Source organism: Gracilinanus agilis, chromosome 2 (genome assembly GCF_016433145.1).
Source record: "Gracilinanus agilis isolate LMUSP501 chromosome 2, AgileGrace, whole genome shotgun sequence".
In the NCBI taxonomy this organism is placed as follows: domain Eukaryota; kingdom Metazoa; phylum Chordata; class Mammalia; order Didelphimorphia; family Didelphidae; genus Gracilinanus; species Gracilinanus agilis.
The window spans coordinates 63,712,115-63,734,920 of NC_058131.1; the positions used below are offsets into that span (position 1 = coordinate 63,712,115).

A 22,806-nucleotide genomic window follows, 5' to 3' on the forward strand; every position below is an offset into this window, starting at 1 on the left:
GAAAATAATATACAAAAATTGAGTCTGGAAAAGCAAAGAAAAGGTTAGATGGGGTATAATTTATTGTACAAAGGCTAGAGCTTAGTTACAATTCATCTCCATTTAGGGAAGATAAGAAAGAAAAAAGAATGGATCAGAAGACAGTATTATGGAGTAGTATTATATTTGTGGGAAACTGTAAAATGCCAGTGGTCTGTAGCAATCAGGTCTCACTCACACCCATTGACAAGCTTGACTTGAAGGGAGGGGTAGGATCTTGCTGAGTGCTCCTTTGCTTCCCTCCCTCCCACCAAGCAGTTAGAAAATCAGTTACAAAATGGAGGTTGATCTGTTATCTTTTGGGCTCAGTCAGGAAACTAGGAAGAACAAAACTCCTAAAGATGTTAACTTTCTCTAAACTATTTCCCCACAGGTTTGAGTAGGAGAGAATAGAAGCTTGATGTCCTAGGCTCAAATCCAGCCTTAGACACTTCCCAGCTGTGTGACCCTGGGCAAGTCACTTGATCCCCATTCCTCAACCTTACCACACTTCCACCTAGGAGCCAATACATAGAAATTAAGGGTTTAAAAAAATGCAATGATTGCAAGAATGGTTAGGCTCAGGAATCACAACTCCATTCGGCCTTTTTGGAGCAGTGACTCCTTCATCTTCTGTGGTACAGTCTTGGTCCAGAACTCTAACTTATCCTTCTTCAGGTTCTTTCCCACAGACAACTGCAAATTCAGCTGCATATACTTCTCATTCTGGTCATAGGCTGGCCATTGCAATAAGTTGGCACCATTTGGGTTCCTGGGGGAGAAAACCAAATGTTTAGAAATGGAAGGTGCCAGTCTAGCAAGCCACCATCAGCTCAGTCTACTGCCAGCTGAGGAAGGGTCCCTGAGGTGGGGGTTAGCTGACTGTGGTAACACCCAAAAAGACACTTATTCATACATCCCAAAGCAGCTTGGACTTCATTTTTCATTGTTCTGCCTTTTTAATGCACTTAGGTGGAAGTTCCAAAGAATAAAAGGACTCCCTAGGTAATAAGTAGCCCGGTCAGGTTTTGAAGTCAGATCAATAGACTCCAAAAGGCAGCTATGGGGTACAGTGGTTAGAGTGTCAGGCTAGGAATCAGTAAGACTTAACTTCACGGGATCAAATGTGCCCTCAAATTTTACTATTTGTGTGTGACCCTGGGCAAGTCACTTCACCCTTTTTGCCTCAGTTTTCTCATCTATCAAATGAGATTGAGAAGGAAATGGTAAGCCATTCCAGTAACTCTGCCTAAAAGACCCCAAATGGAGTCACAAAGAGGCAGACAACTGAAAAATGACTAACTAGTAACACTGGACTCCAAATCCAAGACTCTGGTCACTACCAACTATACCCCAAGAGGAAAAAGAGGTCCCTGAGACTCAAAGGGGATAGTTTGGGCCAAGAAAGCTGGTGATCTATCTTGTATTTCTTTCAATATGCCCATGGATAGAATGAGTTGGCCAGAGCAATGCCTCCTCCTGAGCCATGAACTTGAGGGTTTGGGGTATGCTTATTCACCAGACCTTTTTTTCCTCCTGAACAAATTGAAACCAGGAAACTTCTTTAGGCTACTAGGAACAAGCTTTACCTCATAGGGAAATTGTCTGGAAACCAAGAGCTAGGATACTGTGTTAGTTAAAATCACCTGGGGTTCTATTTGGAAGGATTGAACCTCAATATAGTGTTTGACAAACTTCTGTGGACCTGTGGGGGTCCTTAAAACTACATTTCCCATGGTCCAATGGGTTTCATGGGTTTCCTGTTTTGGATGACGTATTAAAGGTGAGGGACTGTTTTAAGTAGGGGGTAGTGACTTGAAACTTCCTCTTTATTTACCTGAGGAGAGAGGAAGGTAAATGGCTGAGGTGAGGTGGGAATAGGTTTTTCTCACAGGCGCGTGGTCAGTTTATCTCTATCAGTATGGCTTTTATTAAAATACTATTCTCCCTTTTGATCTCAGCCCTCATCATTTTTAATCATAACAGTTTGGTGAACCAGAAGGTCGAAATTCGAACTCTCAATCTTCCAGATAGCCTAACGATAGCTATGCTTTCTTTTTGGCCTGGCTCAGCTCTTTTGAGCACTTTTTTTAAAAAGGAAAGTGGCTTTCCTTGCCATGCTTTTGCTAAAAGCAACATCACGTTTTTGCCTCCAGCGGGACTCAGCCAGCCAGTCCAGCCCAAACCACCTTGGGAGGTCAGGCCAGGAGATTCTGGCTTTTGGCTTTAAACTAAAAATGCCAGAGCCCAGCCAGTGTGTCTCTGCCGATGATCTCCTGACTCCTGACCTGATCTCCAGTCCTACCACGTCCTGGCCACAAGCCTGCAAGCATCCCAGTGCCTTTTCTTCAATCCTGCTTCGCTGGTGCTAGTGCTGATCTTCCACTACAACCCTGAGCCCCAACAGCGATGACCCCTGGCTGCTGCTTTCACTGCCACCCAGTCCTGACTTGCCGAGATCTTCGGAAACTTCTTCAGCTGCTGCTAAACATTTGGTATTGCCCTCCCCCCCTCTTGGTAATGGCCTGCATTCTAGCCCTCCATGTGTTTCTCTAAAGACCTAATTTAGTCACCCCCCACAAGCTCTCCACGTGGATATTTTCTACAAAACTGACCTAAGCTTTTTCTCTAGCCCTGAGCCCATGACCCGACACCACGTGGACCTAGCATTTACCCTTAATCGGCCGCATGGCCTATTCACCCCCATACCTGCTCAGAACTTTGAACTGAGAGCAAAGACTGATTATAAAAAAAAACCCTTAAACTCAGCAGAACTCAATCAAAAGAACCTTAAATTGAACAAGGGGGTGAACTTTTAAACCTGTGAACTGAATGAGTTTTATTTCTGTTTTAGAGAGACTGTATCTTACTGTATTTTGCTAATTAGTTTTGCAAATTAATCTTGCTTATTTCGTTGATTTTCCTGTTGCACTGAATCATTTTAAGTTAATATAGTTTGTGGCTGCTAGATTAATTCTGTTTATGATTTTATTGTAACTCCCAAATAATGAAAAAAAATATTAGAACTGGTAAGAGGTTTTGACTAGCTTGTTATCTGATACTCATATTATATTTCCTAATTTATTTCAGGTTTCATTTTTACTGTAATTAACAACAATGCTATGTTCTCATACCATTTGAAAGTTACACATTATAAATTGCCTTAATTGTGTTCAGCCTTGGAGAGTTTGGTGCTTGCCTTGAGATTTAAATTGTAATTTTATGAGAGGTCTTTTAAAAATTTACTTTAGATGCTTAGTAGCCTTCTGTATAAATGATAAGGTTTTTATGTATTTATTTTAAAGAATTGTGGTCTTAAAGGATAAGCTTTATATATTTTATTGTGAAGAATTGTTGTCTTATATATATATATATTTTATATTAGTCTATGTTTTAGCCTCTTTTATCAGAAGGGTCTAGAATTCTTGAGGATAATTTAGACCTGAAGGTTTTTTTTTTAATATCAGGTTTTTATATGGAAGCAGTAACAGAATTTGTTGAGAAACCCTTAGCCAAGGTTTAAAAGTTGTAACAAGTATATGATTTTTTGAACATCATTGTTTATTGTTTTTAAAAGTGTTATTAGAAATATGGTACTCTATTTGAATGTGCATTGTGAATCTGCTATTTTGTAAAACCCACTTTCTCTCACAGAAAATCTCATTTTTGGGTACCAAAACCCTTCTAGTTCTAAGCTGTATATATATTTTTGATTTTTAAAACATTTTTTTATAGAGCAATTGATTTTTCCTTTTTCTCATCTTGTACTGGAAGTACATATATAATCATTATTTATCCTTTTTTTTATTCTACAGTGAAATAAGCTCAATGCAAATACCTGAGCCTGAGCCTGAGACTATGGGATTGTGATTTAATGCCTCTCTGATTCCAGGAGAAGTGCCGAGCCACATGGTCAGATACTTGACTAAAGAATCTGCATGAATTGCAGGAGTTCTATGCCAATACTTGAATGACTTGAAAATTGGAGTTTGAGTCCTGGAGTCCCAGTCTTTTCTAAAACTTTAGAGGACGTGGGTCCCCTCAACTTAAATTCCTAGTGAAGCACCTAAGATTGGCTATCATTTAATGGCTCATTCCCTGAGAAGGTGCAGGGAAAAATCGGATCAAAGAAAGGCATTTCCCTTATTCCTCTATATATATATAGAGTAAATGGCAATTTTTCTGTAGTCCTGGCTTTAAATGGGTAATTGCAAACTGCTTAAATCAATTTAATTAGGCCTTGGTCCAAAGGCCTAAGTTTATTTTCCTTACATTTTTTTTGCACATTTTACATTTCATTCACAAGTTAATTTTTTCTCCTTTTTTTGAATTTTATTCTTTTGAATTTTATTTTTTTTATTATTTCTTTTGCCAATTGATTTCATGCACCCCCGTGACTCACTTAGCCATGCATCCTTGGCTGACTTGTGTGTTAGTTAATATTTTCCTCAGGGGGGTGTGTGTTAAGTTTTTATAATCATAATGTCTGAACTATAATCTATATTGCAAGTCAATTTTTACTCCTTTAGAAGTAAACTCAGGGGGGTAATGTTAATCCTTAGAAGAAGATGTATGTTTTGTAATCTATAATGAAAAGTTTAAATTCTTTGAAAGTAATTTCAGGATAAGGATTTTGCCATCTCCCCAGAATCCAGATGACGAACCTGTTTGGTGGAGGCACCAAAAGATGCCTGAAGAGCCTTCACTGGATCATGAAGATCCAATTTGAACTTTGGGGCGCAGTTGATCTGAACTATGGGGTTGGATGCATTTATTTTGAATGGACAGTTTATGCCAGAAAGGGGGACTGCCCCCTTAATGGTTTTTTGTCAATGTACCGAACATTGGTTTTGTTCTTTCTCCCTTTTATCTCTAAATTATTGTAAACTCTAATTTGATTATATTTTCCTGATCCATTGGGGAGATTTATCTCCCAAAGGATCACAGGGGGGTAATGTGTCAGTTAAAATCACCTGGGGTTCTATTTGGAAGGATTGAACCTCAATATAGTGTTTGACAAACTTCTGTGGACCTGTGGGGGTCCTTAAAACTACATTTCCCGTGGTCCAACAGGTTTCATGGGTTTCCTGTTTTGGATGACATATTAAAGGTGAGAGACTGTTTTAAGTAGGGGATAGTGACTTGGAACTTCCTCTTTATTTACCTGAGCTCGAGGAGAGAGGAAGGTAAATGGCTGAGGTGAGGTAGGAATAGGTTTTTCTTACAGGCACGTGGTCAGTTTATCTCTATCAGCATGGCTTTTATTAAAATACTATTCTCCCTTTTGATCTCAGCCCTCATCATTTTTAATAATAACAATACTCACCCATGGCGGGCAAAGTTAGCCCAATAGCTCATCATCTTATGGCTCAGGACTTTTTCCTCTTCAGTGGTATCACTTAAAACTAGGAACAGAAAGAGAAGCATTGTAGGTAAGGTCAAAATGCAAATCTAAAGGCCTCCTTCACTCCAGTGCCCATTCCCAGCCCTTCACATTCCCCTAGATGATTTTGGTTTGGTCACCAAATTCATTTTCCTAAAATAGTTTTTTTCATGTCACTCTTCTGCTAGAATATCTCCCAGAACTTCTGTTGGCCTACTCTGCTTGACTCCATTACCGAATATCTTCCTAAAAAGTGAAGTGATGTGGCTGGACCATAAATCAGGAAGATCAGAGTTCAAACTCAGCATCAGACACTGATTATCTGTGTCACCCTGGGCAATTCACTACCATCTGCCTATTTCTTTGTTTATAAAAAGGAGATAATAATAGCACCTTTGCCCCAAGGTTGATGGTAAAGTTGGGAAAAAAAGATAATATTTGTAGACTGTTTGGCAAAATTTCTAAAGTACTTCCCAAATGTTAGCTATCAATATTATATCATTTTTATTGTTATATGCTTTATTACAATGAATGATATATAGCATATATAATAATTATATATCTTGTTATAACAATATGTAATTATATTATATATAATTATAATGCTGGGATGGTTATTATAATTATTATTATTCTAAGTTACAATGGCTTAGCTGATATAAGCTCTGGTAGCTGTAAAGTTTGTGTTTGTGGTCTGATCACAGACACATAGAGAGGAAGGGAGGGAGGAGGGTAGAAAAGGAAAAATGAAAGAAAGAAGGAAGGAAGGAAAGAAGGAAGGAAGAAGGAAGAGAGGGAGGGAGGGAAAGAGGCAGCTTGATAATACAGTAGATTCAGTGCTGAATATGAAGTCAGGAAGACTTGAGTTCAAAACTTAATTCACATACTTCATGAGTTCTATGACCAGAGTCACCTTTCTCAACCTCAGTTTCTTTATATGTAAAATGGGGATAGCAATAGCCACTACTTTCACAAAGCTGTTGTGTGGCTATTGAATGAGAGGGCATATATGAAACCTTTGTATGTACAAATGTACAAACCATTTGCTTTGTAAACCTTAAAACAGTATATAAATGTTAATTTTTTAATTATCATCATGATTGAATGAGATGATGCATGTGAAGATGCTTTGTGGAAAGGTAAGTCATTAAAACTCATTTGGATGTCAGAGAGAACAAGGCAGGTGATGCCAGGGATGACCACCCACAGTCTCAGACATTGTACCCCCTCTCCCTCCCTCCCTCCCCCAAGCCCTGGCTTGTCCCTCCCTCTAGTCTCCATGACTTACCAGACCATCCAAAGGTAAAAAGCAGCTCATCGCCATGGTCTGCTTTCACAAAATCTGGCTTGCTGTCTTTAAACAGGCTTGGTCGATGCTGAAATTCATAGAAGTAGACTGGAGAGCTGGAACCTGGGCAAACATGAGAAATGCCAGCCGTTACTGACATGCTGACCACAAGGCCAGGGCACGTGCCTCGGGCCTCTGGCCTGATTCCCTCCTTTGGGTAGAAGACAATGGCAGCTGGGCATTAACAAGGAAGCTTCCAAAGAGCAGGACTTCACAAATACTGTCTGAGAGTGAAGCTCTAGGCTGAACAGATGCCAGGGTTTGGAATAAGAAGAAGTGGGGTGGAATCCTGGCTGTGCTTCTGATCAGCTAGGGCAGTGATGGGCAAACTAGGGCCTGCGGGCCAGATGCAGCCCCCTGAAATGTTCTATCCTGTCTCCTGACATTATTCCTAATCTGACAAATACAATGAGTAGGATACAAAACAATGAAACTTCAAAAGAGCTGCCTTAGAATCTGACTGACAGATGAGCATTTCCTTTCCTTTGGCCCTCTCTTTTAAAAGTTTGCCCATCATTGAGCTAGAGGATCTTGGGGGAGTTCTTTTACTCTCTGAGGTTAATTTCTCACCTGTAAAGTGGAGATAATAATAATAATCTGTGGCCTGTCTACTCCTTGGGAAGGGGAAGTATGAAAAGGGAATTAGCACTCCCTTTGTAGGAAGGGGAAAGTAATGAAATAAGCATTTGTTGTTCAGTCATTTTTCAGTAATAATAGTTCGTGTTTATAAAATGAGAGAGAGAGAGAGAGAGAGAGAGAGAGAGAGAGAGAGAGAGAGAGAGAGAGAGAGAGAGAACTATTATCTATAGCTAAGGTAAGATCTCTCTGCTATTAGGTTTCTGAGGCTGGATTTGAACTCAGATCTTCCTGACTCCAGGTCTGATGCTTTCTCCACTGGGATGAGTTTGTTGTGAGGATCCAGGGAGATAATGGGTATAAAGTACTTTATAAAAATAAAGCCCTCTACACCTACTGGAGGCTAGTAGTAGATCTAAGTCTGAGTATACACAGAATCCATATAGAGTTTCTGGTGGGACAAAAATGATTTAGTGCAGTGATTCCCAAACTTTTTTGGCCTACTGCCCCCTTTCCAGAAAAAATATTACTTAGTGCCCCCCTGTCACTTTTCTATCACTATACTATCACTGAGCCCTTACAGTTATTCACCGCCCCCAAATGCACTTGTGGCCATCACTGCCCCCCCTAAATTGCTGTAGCACCCACCAGGGGTCAGTGGCACCCACTTTGGGAATCACTGATTTAGAGCATAAATATTCTGCAAAAACCTAACTTTAACCCCCATCATACTATGGAAGTAATTCTGCATTCCTCAGAGATTGTGGTACTGGAACATTGGGTATGACCAAGCTGGAAAGATCCGGTTTTGGAATAACTATGGCCCTGGCAAAAGATTCTGTGGGCTGCCTAAGGGCCAATCTAACTAAATATAGTTCTGGACATGCATGTTACCTGAGAACCAGAAGGGTAAGATGATCAAATTAAATGCTGATAGGAGAAACATGGAGAAATAAGCCTAATATTACATTGCTACAGCAGCAGCTGTGAATTGTTTTTTTAGAAAACAAAATGGAAATATATATTAAGAACTATTGAGCTGTTCATGCTTATTGACCAAGGGATCTCATTACTAAGATTAAGTTGTAAGGGCATTATGGAGAAGGTAAAAAGCTGTGTGTGTATGAAAATATTTATGGAAGCTTTGTTTGAAATGACAAAAGACTAGATATAACACAAATGCAATGATTGAGAGAAATGGCAAAATAGATTGTGATATTTGAATGTAATGGATAGTCTTACGTTGTTAGAAATGACAAATTTGGAAATATAAAGAAAAGAAGGAAAATATACAAAGAAATGAAAAGTAGTAGTAGTGTTAAAGGGATTTTCTTAACATCTCCCTCTGTCTCCTTAAGAAGCTAGAAAGCAGGATTTCTAAGTATATCAGAACTGACAGGAGTCAGTGAACAAGAGCTAAAGATTTCTTTACCAGGGAGATGAAGACTGTGGCGAGGAAGTAGCCAGCCTCTCTGACAGGAAGTTAGGGGCGATACTTGGTCAATTAAGGGTTAATGAAGAAGTCACTGACAGTTGGGGGTCTTTGCCTCTGGCATCTCTAAAAAACATGAGGTCTGTCTCTAAGGCAAGGATCTGCTGACAGTTGGCTACTGACAATTGATCTGCTATAGAGAGCTGATTGAAGGAGTGAGTGAGTGGTGGTTGTCTATTATTTTAGGGAATTAGATAGTTAGTGAATAATTTATAGATAGAGTAGGTTAGGGTAGGCCTGGGAAGAAACTGTCCTCAGAAGACAGAGGTAAGTTTAGGAAATTTTAGGTAGTATAAAGAATGTTAGGTATATTTATAGGGTATAAGATTAATAATCTCTCTTTCCTCTTTTCTATCTTTCTATCTACTTCTTTCTTAAATTAAACAAAGTTTCTGTTAAACTGCTCTCCTCACTTTGTCAAACTCCTTAATTTAACCTTTACAGTAGTAGTAGTAGTAGTAGTAGTAGTAGTAGTAGTAGTAGTAGTAGTAGTAGTAGTAGTAGATAGTCAATGAGTACACTCTGACTGTGGTTAGGCAAGGATGGGTTGTGGGAAGAAGGAAGAAGACAGGTGATCAAGGTTTGTTTAACTAATCTGGAAACTATGATATCAAAGCCAAGAGCAGATAGCCTTCTTCTGCATGAAGGTGTGAGTGACATACAAATCACTCCAGAGACAAAGCATTCTTACTCAGATGCTGCAAAGGGTCAAAGCCATACTCACTGTGTTGATATTTGGCCACTTTGAGGGCAGGAATAACAAACATCAAGTCCCCCATCATTTCCTGGTACCGAACTCTAAGTTCTTTAGGATCATTAATGTCTCCTAAATATTCCTCAATCATCAAACGGCCAAGCTCAGGAGGAATACCCTATAGGAGATTGAGGAGGAGACAGAAGAACAACAAAATTCTTACCATCAAGTGTATCTACTACCTCAAGAAGATACTAGACAGAGGCACAATGGATAGAGCACCAGGCATGGAGTCCAGAGGACCTGGGTTGAAATCTGACCCCCAGATACTTCCTAGCTATGTGACCTTGGGCAAGTCACTTAACCCAATTGCATAGCCCTTGCAAGTCGTCTGTCTTGAAATGGATACTCATAGGAGTTAATAATGAGTTTTAAAAAGCTCTAGACAACTACTTGTTGGGGATGGCGTAGACAGACTGTGGGGGGCTTGAGGAAGGGATAGAACTAGATGGTATCAAGGTCCCTTCCAACTTTATGACTATGAAACCAAAGGATGAGGCTCTCTTCACTGGCTCTCTCCTACACTGTTTATTTTTTTTTTGTTGTTGTTGTTTTTTAAACCCTTAACTTCTGTGTATTGGCTCATAGGTGGAAGAGTGGTAAGGGTAGGCAATGGGGGTCAAGTGACTTGCCCAGGGTCACACAGTTGGGAAGTGTCTGAGGCAGGATTTGAACATAGGACCTCCCGTCTCTAGGCCTGACTTTCAATCCACTGAGGTACCCAGATACCCCCTATCTCCTACACTGTTTCAATAGCCTCTAAATTGGTCCTTATGCCTCAGATTTCTCCCCATTCCAATATAACTTCTTCTCATCTAACAAAATGATTTTCTAAGCACAGATCTGACCATTTTACTTTCTCCCCTAATCAGTAAATTCCAGCTGATCTCTATTACCACTAGAATCAAATATAAACTCTTCCATTTGGTATTTAAAGCTTTTAACAACCTGGCCCCATCTGGCTTACTATTCATTTTTACTTTCCTTGGTATTCTACAGTCCAGCTATGCCAAACTTCTTTTTCCTCACTCTTCATATCCCATCTCTCATTTCCATGTCTTTGCATGGTCAAGACTCAGTTCAAATGAGATCTTTTATATAACAGCTTTTATAGTTCCCCCCAAGATAGGGCTTTTGTATATTTTCTATGTTTCTCTGTATGTACACGTGGTCTCCTACGAATGTAGGAATGTATTTCACTGTCCCTGTGCTTAGCCCAGTGCCTGCTATATATTAGGAACTTAGAAAAAAGGTTGATAAACTGATATCTTACCAAGAGTGGACCTAGAACTGTTGACTGGATTTCTCCTTTATCCATGTTTTCTTTAACAATAGAATCGCCCAATTCCTGTGTAGAGAAAAATGGCACACTCTGAACACTCTTTAGAACTTTATGCATTTTTCAAACAAATCTAATCCAAAGAAGTCATTTTACCCTTTAAGAAAGAACTAAAGCCATAGATTTGTTTAGTACTTACTCAATAATGCCCAGGACACACTGAATGATACTCAAGATATTTTCCAAAATGGCCAGCATATGGTAGGTACACAGTAAACAGTGGTCATGGTTTCTGCATCATGACCTGTGACCTTAGATAATGGCAGCTGCTGAAATTATAGTTCATGCTAGAGACAATGTGGGTAGAATTCTATTTATCTAAGAATGTAAATAGACCAAATTCACAGGTATAGGTTTAAGGAGGCAACTGACAAATGGTTGCTAATATCTCTGTTATAGTTAAAATTAATATAGACCAAATGGCCTTCAGACAGGATGAACCAAAGTCTAGAGCAGTGATTCCCAAAGTGGGCGCCACCGCCCCCTTGTGGGTGCTGCAGTGATCCAGGGAGGCAGTGATGACCACAGGTTTTAACTTTTTTTATATTACATTCCATTCTAAATTCAATAAATAGTTTCATATTTTCAAAGTTCAATGTTTCTAATTTACACCTTTATTTACTATATTTTATGAAAAAGGTAGAAACATTAATACATATATCTTTCCTATTGCTATTAAAATTTAAAAAAATTAATTTCCAGGGGGCGCTAAGTAATATTTTTTCTGGAGAGGGGGTGGTAGGCCAAAAAAGTTTGGGAACCACTGGTCTAGAGGAAAGAGTCCTGGCCTTACATCAGGAAGCCCAAGTTCTAGTGCCACTTGTTTGGCTTAAGTGAAATAATTTCCTTTCTGGGAACCTCAGTTCTTTACAAGATAGGGATAACATGCTAGTGGTCCCTGCCTCACAGATGGTACCAGGAAGACCATTTTTTTGGTAAATGATTAATCTTACATCCATATCAGCTGGTATTATTTGCAGTTCCCTTAAGAGATTTCTAGACAATATTTTCAACAAAGGAGAACTAGAACTGGCTTAGGCTTCTTCCCTTCCTATATTTCTGAGATGATTTATACATGAAATCAGTCCTCCATAGAAAAAACAATCAACTTGTAATATAAATAATAACTTCTGATTCTTCCAGAGAAGCCCATTCAATGGAGCTTTTCTGATTTAAGAAAAGGCAGATTTGCAGATCAAAGATAGGAGGGATAGCTAGCATATTGGATCACGGAATCAGGATTCCACCCCCAAAAAAGTAATTGCCTGGCTAGAATACTGAATAGACCCTCACTCATTAGGATCAAATTGAATGAGGATGAACATATAATCTTACACTTGGATTTTTTAAATTGACTTTACAAGTTCAAGATGAGGGAGACATGGGTAAACAGTTTGCTGGAAAAAGATCTAGGGATTTTGTTGAACCACAAACTCATAAGGAGTCAACTGGGTAATATAGAAACTTAAAAAGCAATGGAAGCTTGAACTGTAAGAGAGGCACAGCTTCTATGGATAAGGACTTTGGACCTCGCACTTGCTGAGACTATCTGGAATATTTCATTTAGTTTCGAGCACCATATTTGAGGCAGAAAATAGAGAAACTGGAAACGGAACTCAAGAATTAGTTGAAGGAACTGGCTTAGCTGGTCAAAGGAAAAACTTAGGGTAGGGGGAGATAGGATAGTTGTCTTTAAACCATCTGGTGGGGGCCATGGAAAAGGCATTTAACTTATGCTGTTTACCAAAAGGGCAAAACTAGGAACAACAGGTAGAAGTTTACAAAGAAGCCAACGTAGGTTTGGTGCAATGATACCCTGTTGAACAATGAGAGCTCACTAAAAGTGGAATGAGCTCCCTCAGGAGATAGTAGGTTCTCCTTTCTTGGAGGTCTTCCACTAGAGGCTGGATGTCCATTTGTCCAATGTTACAGAAGGGATTCTCCTTCAATTCTGGATGAAGACTCCATGGCCATCAAGATCCTGTCCAACTATGACAGTCTGTGATTCTTTAGAGAAGCTCAACTGTTGAGATCAGAAAGAAGTTGGTACAAAGTAGAAAATTCCAGAATCTTACGGAAGGAATAATCCAACCATATTCATGGTTATTGACACCTATGATGCAAGGGACACGGTGGAACTCTCCTGCAGCCAACAACTCTTCAGGATGCCTGGGCAAGAATTTCCCATCAACTACTCCAGGGATTATCTTGAAATGCTAAAGAAAGAAACAGCAAAAATATATAAATATAAATAAATGTAAATGTATTAAATATACATTCAAATTTCTTTTTATATGTAATAGGGAATTTTTTTTTTTAATTTAAAGATGGGTGTCCAGCCCCTGCCCAAAGCTGATTCGGCAGTTCTTATTGATATGATAAATCTTTCATTTTCAGCTTACATACCTTGGTCATGGCCAGCATTTCCTTCTCAGTTTTGCTTCTAAGACACTGAACCATGGAGGCAGAACTGGATGTCTCACAAGCAGACAGATTGGCAACAAACTGAAAAGAGGCCCCAGAAAGAGTGAGCAGCCCTCATAACTGAATCTTGAGCCTAAACTTTAATAAAGAAATCCTATCATATTCAGTAATAAACTAGCAAAGAATCAGTTCTATGAGAGAGGATACAATATTGCGGAGGAAGACGCCAAGCTGGGATCTGTCTGACTGCCCCAGGGAGTGAGTTCAACAATCTCAAGCCTTGGTTAAACCTATTATGTAGAAGGTTCAGTACCAGCTAGTACAGCTGGTGGGGTTGGCAATGGGCAGAGGAAGGTAACAGAGAGGTATAAGACTTAGTCCTTGCCCTCTTGGAGTTTACCTTTTAATCAGGGAGAGAAGATCTAAATATATATAAGATGATGTGGCATAAAAAGCATTGGTCAAATTTTTTTTCTAGTCAAATGCATACTTCATTTTTATACATAATTACTCATTAACAAGTAGTGTTTTAATGCATGCTAATTTTTAATATCTACAGTTTCCTTTACTCCAATAGTGGTAAGTTAGGGAAACCTGAAATTTTGCACAATCGTTCTAGATGTTAGAAAGTTGATACTAGCTTCCTGTTCATTTTTTTTTTTTACACAGTGCAGCCACACTTTGGTGATCACTGTTTCTTCACTGTCTATTACACAGGAGCTGTTCTCATACATTGTTCTTACATGCTTTTAAAATAATTCTTGTATGCTAGGTAAATACAATGTTGTCCAAATTTCTATATTCATAATAGACTAGATTCTTAATGAATACATTATTTTTGAATTACCAAATTTTGAAACCCTAATGTTTACTATATATATTTTTAGAATAACAATTTTACATGCTCATGTAGTGTTCTAATAATCCTTAAGTTAAATTTTCACTAATATCAGTGTGATTGATGGTAGGTTGAACTTACGGTTGTTCAAGGAATTTGGTTTTTTTTTTCACTCTTGGTTAAGCACTGAGCAAGACTGATGGTTTTTGGCTTGCTAGGAAAGTTAAACTGCACTTCTATACTTCTGAACACAACTCAGAATGTTTGCTTTCTGTCTGAATAAGGTTTCTTCTATTGTAATTTAGAATCCTTTGTAATTTTCATTAGATATATATCTTAGGATTTAACCTGTTGATTGAATTTCGCGATGGGATTAAATTTGTCCCTTTTCTGCCTTTTGATTTCTATGTTCCGTTTCTCATGGCCAGTGAGAAATGGAAAGAGAAATGTTTGGCAGATTAAGCAGAAACTAGGATGTTATTTTCTGAATTTCTCAAACTTCAACAACAGTGTTGACCCTCCTTGTCCCAGCACAACCTGCAAGAGGAAGGGTAACAGAAGACACTGAACACTTAGAGCAATGTGATAAGCACAGACACAAATACACTTGTGGGGAGACAAAGAGGACAAACAGAAATAAACCATATGGCCACTCACCCACACACTAATCACTCAAAAAAATCTTGGATTCTGCCCAAAGGGCTGCCACTGACTTACAGGGATTGCTTCTGCCTGCCAATCCCTGACAGGCGGGAGGGGACTCCAACCCCTCAAAGATGCCTGCTGAGATCTGTACAAAAGGAATGCCCAGACTCTAACCCCACAAAATAACAGCTCAGGGAACTCTGACTCTTCAAAATATGGCCCAGGGGGCACTAACCCCTCAAAATGGTTGAGATTCCCACGAAAGGAATGCTCAGGCTACTGGCTTAAGGGTCCAGGAAAATCCACCCCTCAAGTACCTACAGTGCACCCAACCCCAGGACTGGGCCCTAGAAGGTACAGGGTCTGGCACTGAATAATTCACAGACCTTTCCCTTCAGGTATGCCGATTTCTGTAGCAGGTCACCATGCCACTAGAGATATGGAGTCTTCCTGGGAAAATTCCCAACCTGAGTTCCTATGTTGCATGATTCTCAATCCAAGCCTTAGGGACACGGACCATCCCCTATATGTTATGCCCAGTTTCGGTCCTGATTGCAAGGATGAGTTCACACCAACAATGTAAGGGCAAAAGGAACTTTATTGCTAACTCAGAGTTAGGGTCCAGGACACTAAAAGTAACCTAGACCCTGTTGTGAAGGAAGCATGGGCTTTTAAGCTAGATGCAGAGTGTATACAAATGTCCCGGAACCTAGTTACGCTGTGCTACAATGAAAGTCCTGTTGTTAGTAACTGTGGGTTCTCAGACAAGTCCTGATTGGAAAGTCCCTAGCTTGTGGTTGCTTGGTTCCTGTGTCAAAACTTTGCGGTCCTAAAGACACCCCTGAGGAACTCTTCCTGCTATTCTGAAAGTATCAGAAAATAGAATTTGGAGGTAGAATGGACTTTAGACATCTTCTAGTCTAACCCCTCATTTTAAGGAGGAAGAAACTGAGACCCCATGAAAGGAAATGACTTACCTAAAATCACAGGCATAGTAAGAAGCAGTGTCAGGAGTGCAATCCAAGGCAGCTAATATCATTAAACTTATTCCTTCTCTGTGCCTCAGTTTCCTCCTCTGTAACATGAAGGTGTTAGACTAGATGATCTCTAAGGTCCCTTTCCAATTGAACTTTCAATGGCATTCCAATAGACCTTCTTATAGCCCAGGAGAGATGGAAATTCAGTGGGACTGGCCCATGGGATTGGAAGGCCAATAAGCTTGAGAAAGGGTGAGAGTACCTGTGAAGACTAAAGACCAAGGAACTTACATTTGTAACTGCATCAGATTTGGAAGCAATCAATCCAGGAAGGATGGCCACACCACTCTCCATGATTGCTCTGTGGAACAAGCCTTTGGACATGGGGGACAGAACCTGAGGAACCAAACCACAGCAGAGGAGAGGAGGAAGCAGTTATGGAAGTGTGGATACTCTTGGCTTAGCACAGAGACAGAGGAGTCTGGGAACCTGAAAGACAGGACTCATCCTGCCACATCCCTAATCTAATCCCTAATGCACAGTCACAAACAATGACCTCTATGGGACCCCAGCCTGATATCCTTTTGGCACAGACATTATCTTATGATAGTTCAACAAAAATGAAGGCTAAATATCTTTGGAAATGATCCAGATCTCTCTGAGTGCTTCAGTGACAAGGTATGATAAGATAAGATGCCTGTGTTCAGTAACTCAGCAAAGCTGTCTGTACACCTTGTCTCCTTTAATTTCTTTTTTTAAAACCCTTACCTTCCATCCTGAATCAATACTGTGTATTGGTTCCAAGGCAGAAGAACAGTAATGGCTAGGCAATGGGGGTTACGTGACTTGCCCAGGGTCACACATCTGGGAAATGTCTGAAGTCAGATTTCAACCAAGGACCTCCCATCTCCACCCATAACTTCTATCCACTGAGCCACCCAGCTGTTCCTTTCCCTGCCTCCTTGTAAGGTCACATTATGCCTTTTGTTTATTGATTAAGAAAAAGACCAGAATTTTTGATAGGATCAAATTACTTCAAATCTAATACTTTGCCCTACAAAGCCATAGGAATTTCTCATTTTCCCACCAGTTATAATTTTTTGTAACTTTATTCTCACACTGAAGTCTTCCTCCCAGACCTTACTACAGCCTGGAATACAAACTCTTGTGGGTGGGGAATGGGGGCTACCAAGCCAGAAGATCTTTGATTCTAAAGCCCCTGGTGGATCATCTGTCATATGAGGGTCAGCCATGCTAAGTTCTGAGAGGTTTATCATCTGATTCTGGAGACAGATGCCTCCTACAGTCCCAGTTTACACATAAAGTCTACCCACAAAGGCACAGAGCTGCTTTGATCAGTGTTGGGAAGAAGAGCACCTCAGTAGTGAAATCAGGGATCTACTGAGCCTGGACTTTTTTCATCTTTGCCCTGTACCTTCATTTTTCTCTTCCTTGAAGTTGGTAGTAATGTGCCTTTAAAAGGGATCACTCATTTTCTCTCTCCAGTGAAGTAAGAGGAAGAAGGGCCAAGAGAATCAGTGAGACCAGGGCAAGGGAGTATGGTGGGATGGCCATATGAAAGGCAAGCCAGGGGCCAACCTTACAAAAGGATGTCACTGTCCCCAGTAGCTCTGGGGAAGGGGGATAGGCATAAGAGAAGAATAGCTGAGTTCCATGAGACTAGAGCTTGTGTTTGGCTATAGCAGCCCCCTTTTGGGCTGGGCTTATTTCTTTACCACCTACATGTGAGGAGACGCTGGTTCCCCCTGCAGACTCTCCAAAGATGGTCACACGGCCAGGATCTCCTCCAAAGTGGGCGATGTTCTTCTGGACCCACTGTAGGGCAGCTACCTGATCCATGTAACCCTGGTTGCCAGGTGCATGCTCATCATTAGTGCTGGGAGCCAAACGATGGATAAGGATTAAAAAATCTGAAGAACAGCACCAGGGGAGATGTAAAAACCATCTCATCCTGCTAGGTGGCCTAGTGGGTAGAATGTTGGACTTCATCAAGACCAGACAGAGTTCAACTACAACTATAGCTGGGTGACCATAAGTTAATCACTTAGCCTCTGCCTCATTTACCTCATCTGTAAAAGGGAGATAAAAATGGCATGCATCTCAGAGTTGTTGCAAGGATAAAATGAGATAATATTTGTAAAGCACTTTGTAAATCTTAAAGGGCTATATGAATGCTAGTTGTTATTGTTGTTCAGTCATTTTTCAGTTGTATGACTCTTCATGACCCCATTTGGCAAAGATACTGGACCAGATTTGAACTTGGGAAAGGAGTCTCCCTGACTCTAGGCTCAGCACTCTACCAACTGTACCACCTACCACTGCCCAGCTATTATTTTATGGATGTAAACTGGTGAAATCAATCTGGAATTCCCAACCTATGGGACTCCCAATGCATACTTCTTTCCAATGGCTCACTGTGCCTTCGAGGAAGAGTCTCTGCCATGTTGCTTACTTCACTTCCAGCTTGTTCACTGATCTATTCCACCTCTCGCCCCAATAGCTGCTTTGCCCCAGTCTCATTTTCCCCCTCTTTTTAAGCCCTTCTTTCCACTTTCTCTTTCATTATTATAATGTCAAGTCAAGAAACATTTACTGAGTACAAGAAACATTCAGTGCTAGGCTCTCTACCAAGTTCTATATGAAAATGGTCTCTTGCCCTCAAGAAGTTTACAACTGAATAGGAGAGACAACAAGCAAAGAGACATGTTCAAGTAAGATTTAACCAAAATAAAGGGAAGGCCCTGGCATTAAGGGAGACAGGGAAAGATTTCTGTTAGATGGTGCAGTTAGCACTGAGTCTTTTAAAATTTAATTTAATCCCCCACCAATTACATGTAAAAAAATGGTTCCCAACATTTCCAAAAGAATTTTAAGTCTTAAATTCTCTCTTTCCCATCCCTCCAGCCCTGCTCCCAGTGAGATGATAAGCAATCTGATATAAATTTTACATGTAATACTGAGCCCTTTTTCAAAAGTCTTCAGCTTCTGTCTTAGAATCAATACTGTGTATCTGTTCTAAGGCAAGCTCCCTCCTATATTACTGAGTCTTGAAGGAAATCAACTATTAGAATCTTGATTGGGTGATAAATATGGAATGAATGAATCCCAAAAGAAAAGTGATGGTGGTAGAGAGAGAGTCTGGAAGTAGTAATGAGAAACAAGTAATATTTTGGCATCCTTGAGACAGAGGTGGAAGGGAAAGTGTAAACAGTACTGGAAATGGTCACCAGGAAATCTGTGTCATCAGAAAAAAATTCAGATCTTAGTGAGTACAAGTAGATGGAAGGCTCCTGGCTGTGAGATCCTGGGCAAGTCTCTTAACTCCAATTGCCTGGTCCTTACCACTCTTCTGTCTTAGACTGATACTTAGTATCAGTTTCATATTTTTCTTTTTTTAATCAAGGTTTTAAAAAAAGAACATATAGATAGAAAGGGTCAGAAAGGAAAGGTTAAAGATGAGAGCTAGTTTGTTATCTATGGAGCAGGCATCCCAGTAGGCACAGTGGAAGAGGTAGGTAGCTTTAGAGCAATGGTTCCCAAACTTTTTTGGCCTACCACCCCCTTTCCAGAAAAAATATTACTTAGTGCCCCCTCTCACATATTATCACTGCCCCCAAATGCACTTGTGGCCATCACCGCCTCCCTGGATAGCTGCAGCACCCACCGGGGGTGGTGCTGCCCACTTTGGGAATCACTTCTTTAGAGTAAGACATTACAGAAAATTGGTACTTGGAACACTTGTATGATTATGAACTTTATTACTCTGTAATACAGCAAGCAGGGAGTTGGGTTAACTTGTTTTTTTGTTTTGTATCACTAGCACTTAATATAATGCTTAAAAAATGTTAAGTCTAACTGTATATCTGTCTATTAGTCTGTCATCTATCTATCTATCTATCTATCTATCTATCTATCTATCTATCTTCTATCTCCATCAGTCTGTGTGATTGTCTGTCTTCCTGTCTGCCTATCTGTCTATCTACCTGCTTCCATGTCTCTGTCAGTATGTCTGTCTGTTTATCTATCTGTTTTTCTGCTTGTCTGTCTGTTGGTATGCTTATCTATCCATCTATCTATCTATCTGTTTGTCTGTCTATCTATCTAGAATCTGAGGCCAAGGGAGGAGAAATTAATTCATTGGTCATAAGAAGCAGGGCCATAATTTGAAATCAGGTCCTTTGGTTACAAATCCAGTGCTTTTTCTACTGTATCATGATTTGCTTGTAGAGAAGACAAGGGAAGGCAAGAGATATGGGATCTAATTCACAATTTATCAAGATTCTACTCAGAACACTTGGTTGTGTTTCTCATCTCTCAACCATTAGGAGATCTGAGAGCTTAATAAGAAAATGCGTATACTCACACTTTTACTGGGGTCAAATCTCACCTAAAGAATCCAAGAATGCCCAGCCTGTACTGGACAGTGACCACCACCACGTTCTCAGATGCAGACAATATCGAGCCATCATAAGCAGAAGCTGAGCCAGAGATGAGAGCACCGCCATGGATCCATACCATCACCTGCAAGAATCAGACATGGTCTTTCTAGCTGTGGGACCCTGAACAAGTCACTTAACCCCAACTGCCTGGCCCTTATCACTCTTCTGCCTTGGAACAAATATTTAGTACTGATTCTAAAATAATAGGTAAAGCATTTTTTGTTTGTTTGTTTGTTTTGTTTTTTTGAAGAATCAGCTATGGTTTTTCTTACAGGAGCAGATCCCCCTAACCATGGTCAGGGAATCTTCCTTGCTCAACAGTAAAACACTGTATCCTGCTACCTTGTGCCCCGTGATAAAGTAGCACTAAATGGGAGAGAATTTACTTCTTATCAAGATACTGTATATCAAGAGCAGCCAGGATATGCATCAGGGCTCCTCTCTCAGATAATACCCCAGTGGCTAATGTTACATACTGGACAAGAGACAGATTTTATAATCTCTATGTTTAAAAATACAATAGAAATACCTACTGTTATTGTTCTGATAACACAGAGATATTTTGAATATATGGCTCCTTATATCAATGGATTGGCACATCTCATGCCTTGGCCTACCTCAGAAGCAGTTGAGGTCCCCCAATCTTACTGGCAGAAATCAGCTCCCTGACATCCTCCACTGCCTATGGATACACACAGAGCACAACAGCTTCTTCTAAAGAACTCTTGTTCCCAACAAGGAAAGGAAGTGACTCCTTGGATGGCTTCAAAGGGAATTTGAGACCCAACCAGATGATAGAGAATTCCCCACAGGCAGTGAATTCTCCATGTAACGTCACCTGGTGAGTGTTTCAAATATGGCCCAGGGAACGTTTCTATGTATCAGTAACTGCTCTCTCCAAGCCAAGATTACCAGCAGGAGGCTATGCCTTCTCTTGGTTTTTATACATTACTCACTGAGAGGAGAAGTTTCAGCTGATTCAATGGATTCTGACTCCTTCTTTAACCCATCTCCTGCCTTTAAGCCTGTGTTTATATGTATGAGAAAGGAATTCCTCTCTCCATTATGTCACTTTGATTTTACCATTGAGATGTGCAAGTAAAACACACCCTCAGAAAAAGGAAGTTGAAACCAACAAGACAAGAAACTGATCTCACAAGCACTGCCATGCCAGGCAAATTAAGGAACTATGATTGGTTCTTGAGATGTGATGTGGGAGAGCTAGTAGGTGGAGAAAACTGCTTATAAATGTGAGACCAAGACTCTGGACAGATACTCTCAGGATATTCTGGCTGGAGTTTGGAAGCCTGCCAGTGGTTAGCTTGATTCCATCAGATCAGCACATAGGGTATTAGGCAAGGCAACTTTCTACTTCTTTCCTACATTTCCCTCTCATTACTATCACTACTTTGATGTAATAAAGCTACTAACAACCTCATAATTTAATTTTAATTATTACAATTTGGCAATCACAAGGTCTGACAAGTACTCTCATTTTCTTCAGTTTCTTCATTTTTTACTCTCTAAACTATTCTTAAGTAAGTTTGTTAGTAGCTAAATTAGATTGGCTAAAAAAAAGTCAAAACCCTGATAAGACACAGTAATTAGGACTGATCAAAGATACTACCTTGAAGCCCAGAACTCAGTATTGGTGGAAAGGGGTTAAGTACTGGGGGAGGGTAACAAGCTCAGCTTTTAGCTTTCTTTTTTTCCCCAAAAAAGCCAGGTTTGGGGAATTAATCTCTGATTTCCTGACCCCAAAACCAGATATAACCCAAATCTCCAGTTTCTAGCCTTTTAAAGGAGAGTATCTTGCTCCTGGGAGTCTGGTGTTTTTCTTAAAACCCTTTCTGAGCTCCATGTGCCTCCAGCATTAGCTTAAGTGGGAGGAAGGGCACGGGGGAGAGCAGTAGCAAGATCTCTAAAGCTGCTCCCTTGACCCTACAAAGCATTTCAGGTCCTACTCACAATAAAATCCCAGCAGGGGACCCTGGCCACAGCCTGTGCTCTCCACCTAAGCTTTTTGAATCTTCAAACCAGTTTTTTCTCTGCCTTTTGCCCTCCAAGGCCAGCTTAGTGAAGCAGCTAACTGAAAAGCCTTTCTCCAGTAAAGTCTCAGAGTCCAGGAGCCCCTCAGAGCTAGCGTCCCAGCTCCTTACCCTGTAGGCCCACTTGGAAACACATGGCTGCTGGCTTTTTACCTCTGAGGGGAGGGGAAGGGAGAGAACTCTTCCCAACCTCTTAGACCTTCCTGAAACAGGTTAGTTTTACCCTACTGCTGAAGGGTGATTTTACCTACAAGGAAGTGTGTTTTATTTTGACTTAAATAAATGCCTTTGCTTTTTCTTGTTTGTTTTTTTCCCCCTCCCAAACATTCATTACCCCCTTTTGGCTTCAGGTTAAGACTTTTCCCACCCAACATTCAAATGCTAGTAAACTAGGGCATGTCTGCACACACAACATTTTTTTCTTCCTAGTCTTTAGGACACCCAGCCCTCTAGCCCTGCGAGACCCTAACCCCTAGCCAGTTTGCACTAACATAGCACCATCTA

General features: G+C 40.3%; 1 protein-coding gene across 1 annotated transcript; it reads right to left on the reverse strand.

Moving 5' to 3' along the window:
* Window positions 1-606: 606 nt before the first annotated feature.
* Window positions 607-20,333, reverse strand: LOC123234659 (pyrethroid hydrolase Ces2e-like). The gene is made up of 10 exons (XM_044660601.1): window positions 20,203-20,333; window positions 17,538-17,691; window positions 16,086-16,190; window positions 13,317-13,415; window positions 12,986-13,126; window positions 10,845-10,919; window positions 9,542-9,689; window positions 6,690-6,812; window positions 5,345-5,423; window positions 607-790 (listed from the first exon to the last, which is right to left on the reverse strand). The coding sequence occupies exons 1-10, from the start codon at window positions 20,331-20,333 to the stop codon at window positions 607-609; spliced, it is 1,239 nt and encodes a 412-aa protein (XP_044516536.1).
* Window positions 20,334-22,806: the final 2,473 nt, after the last annotated feature.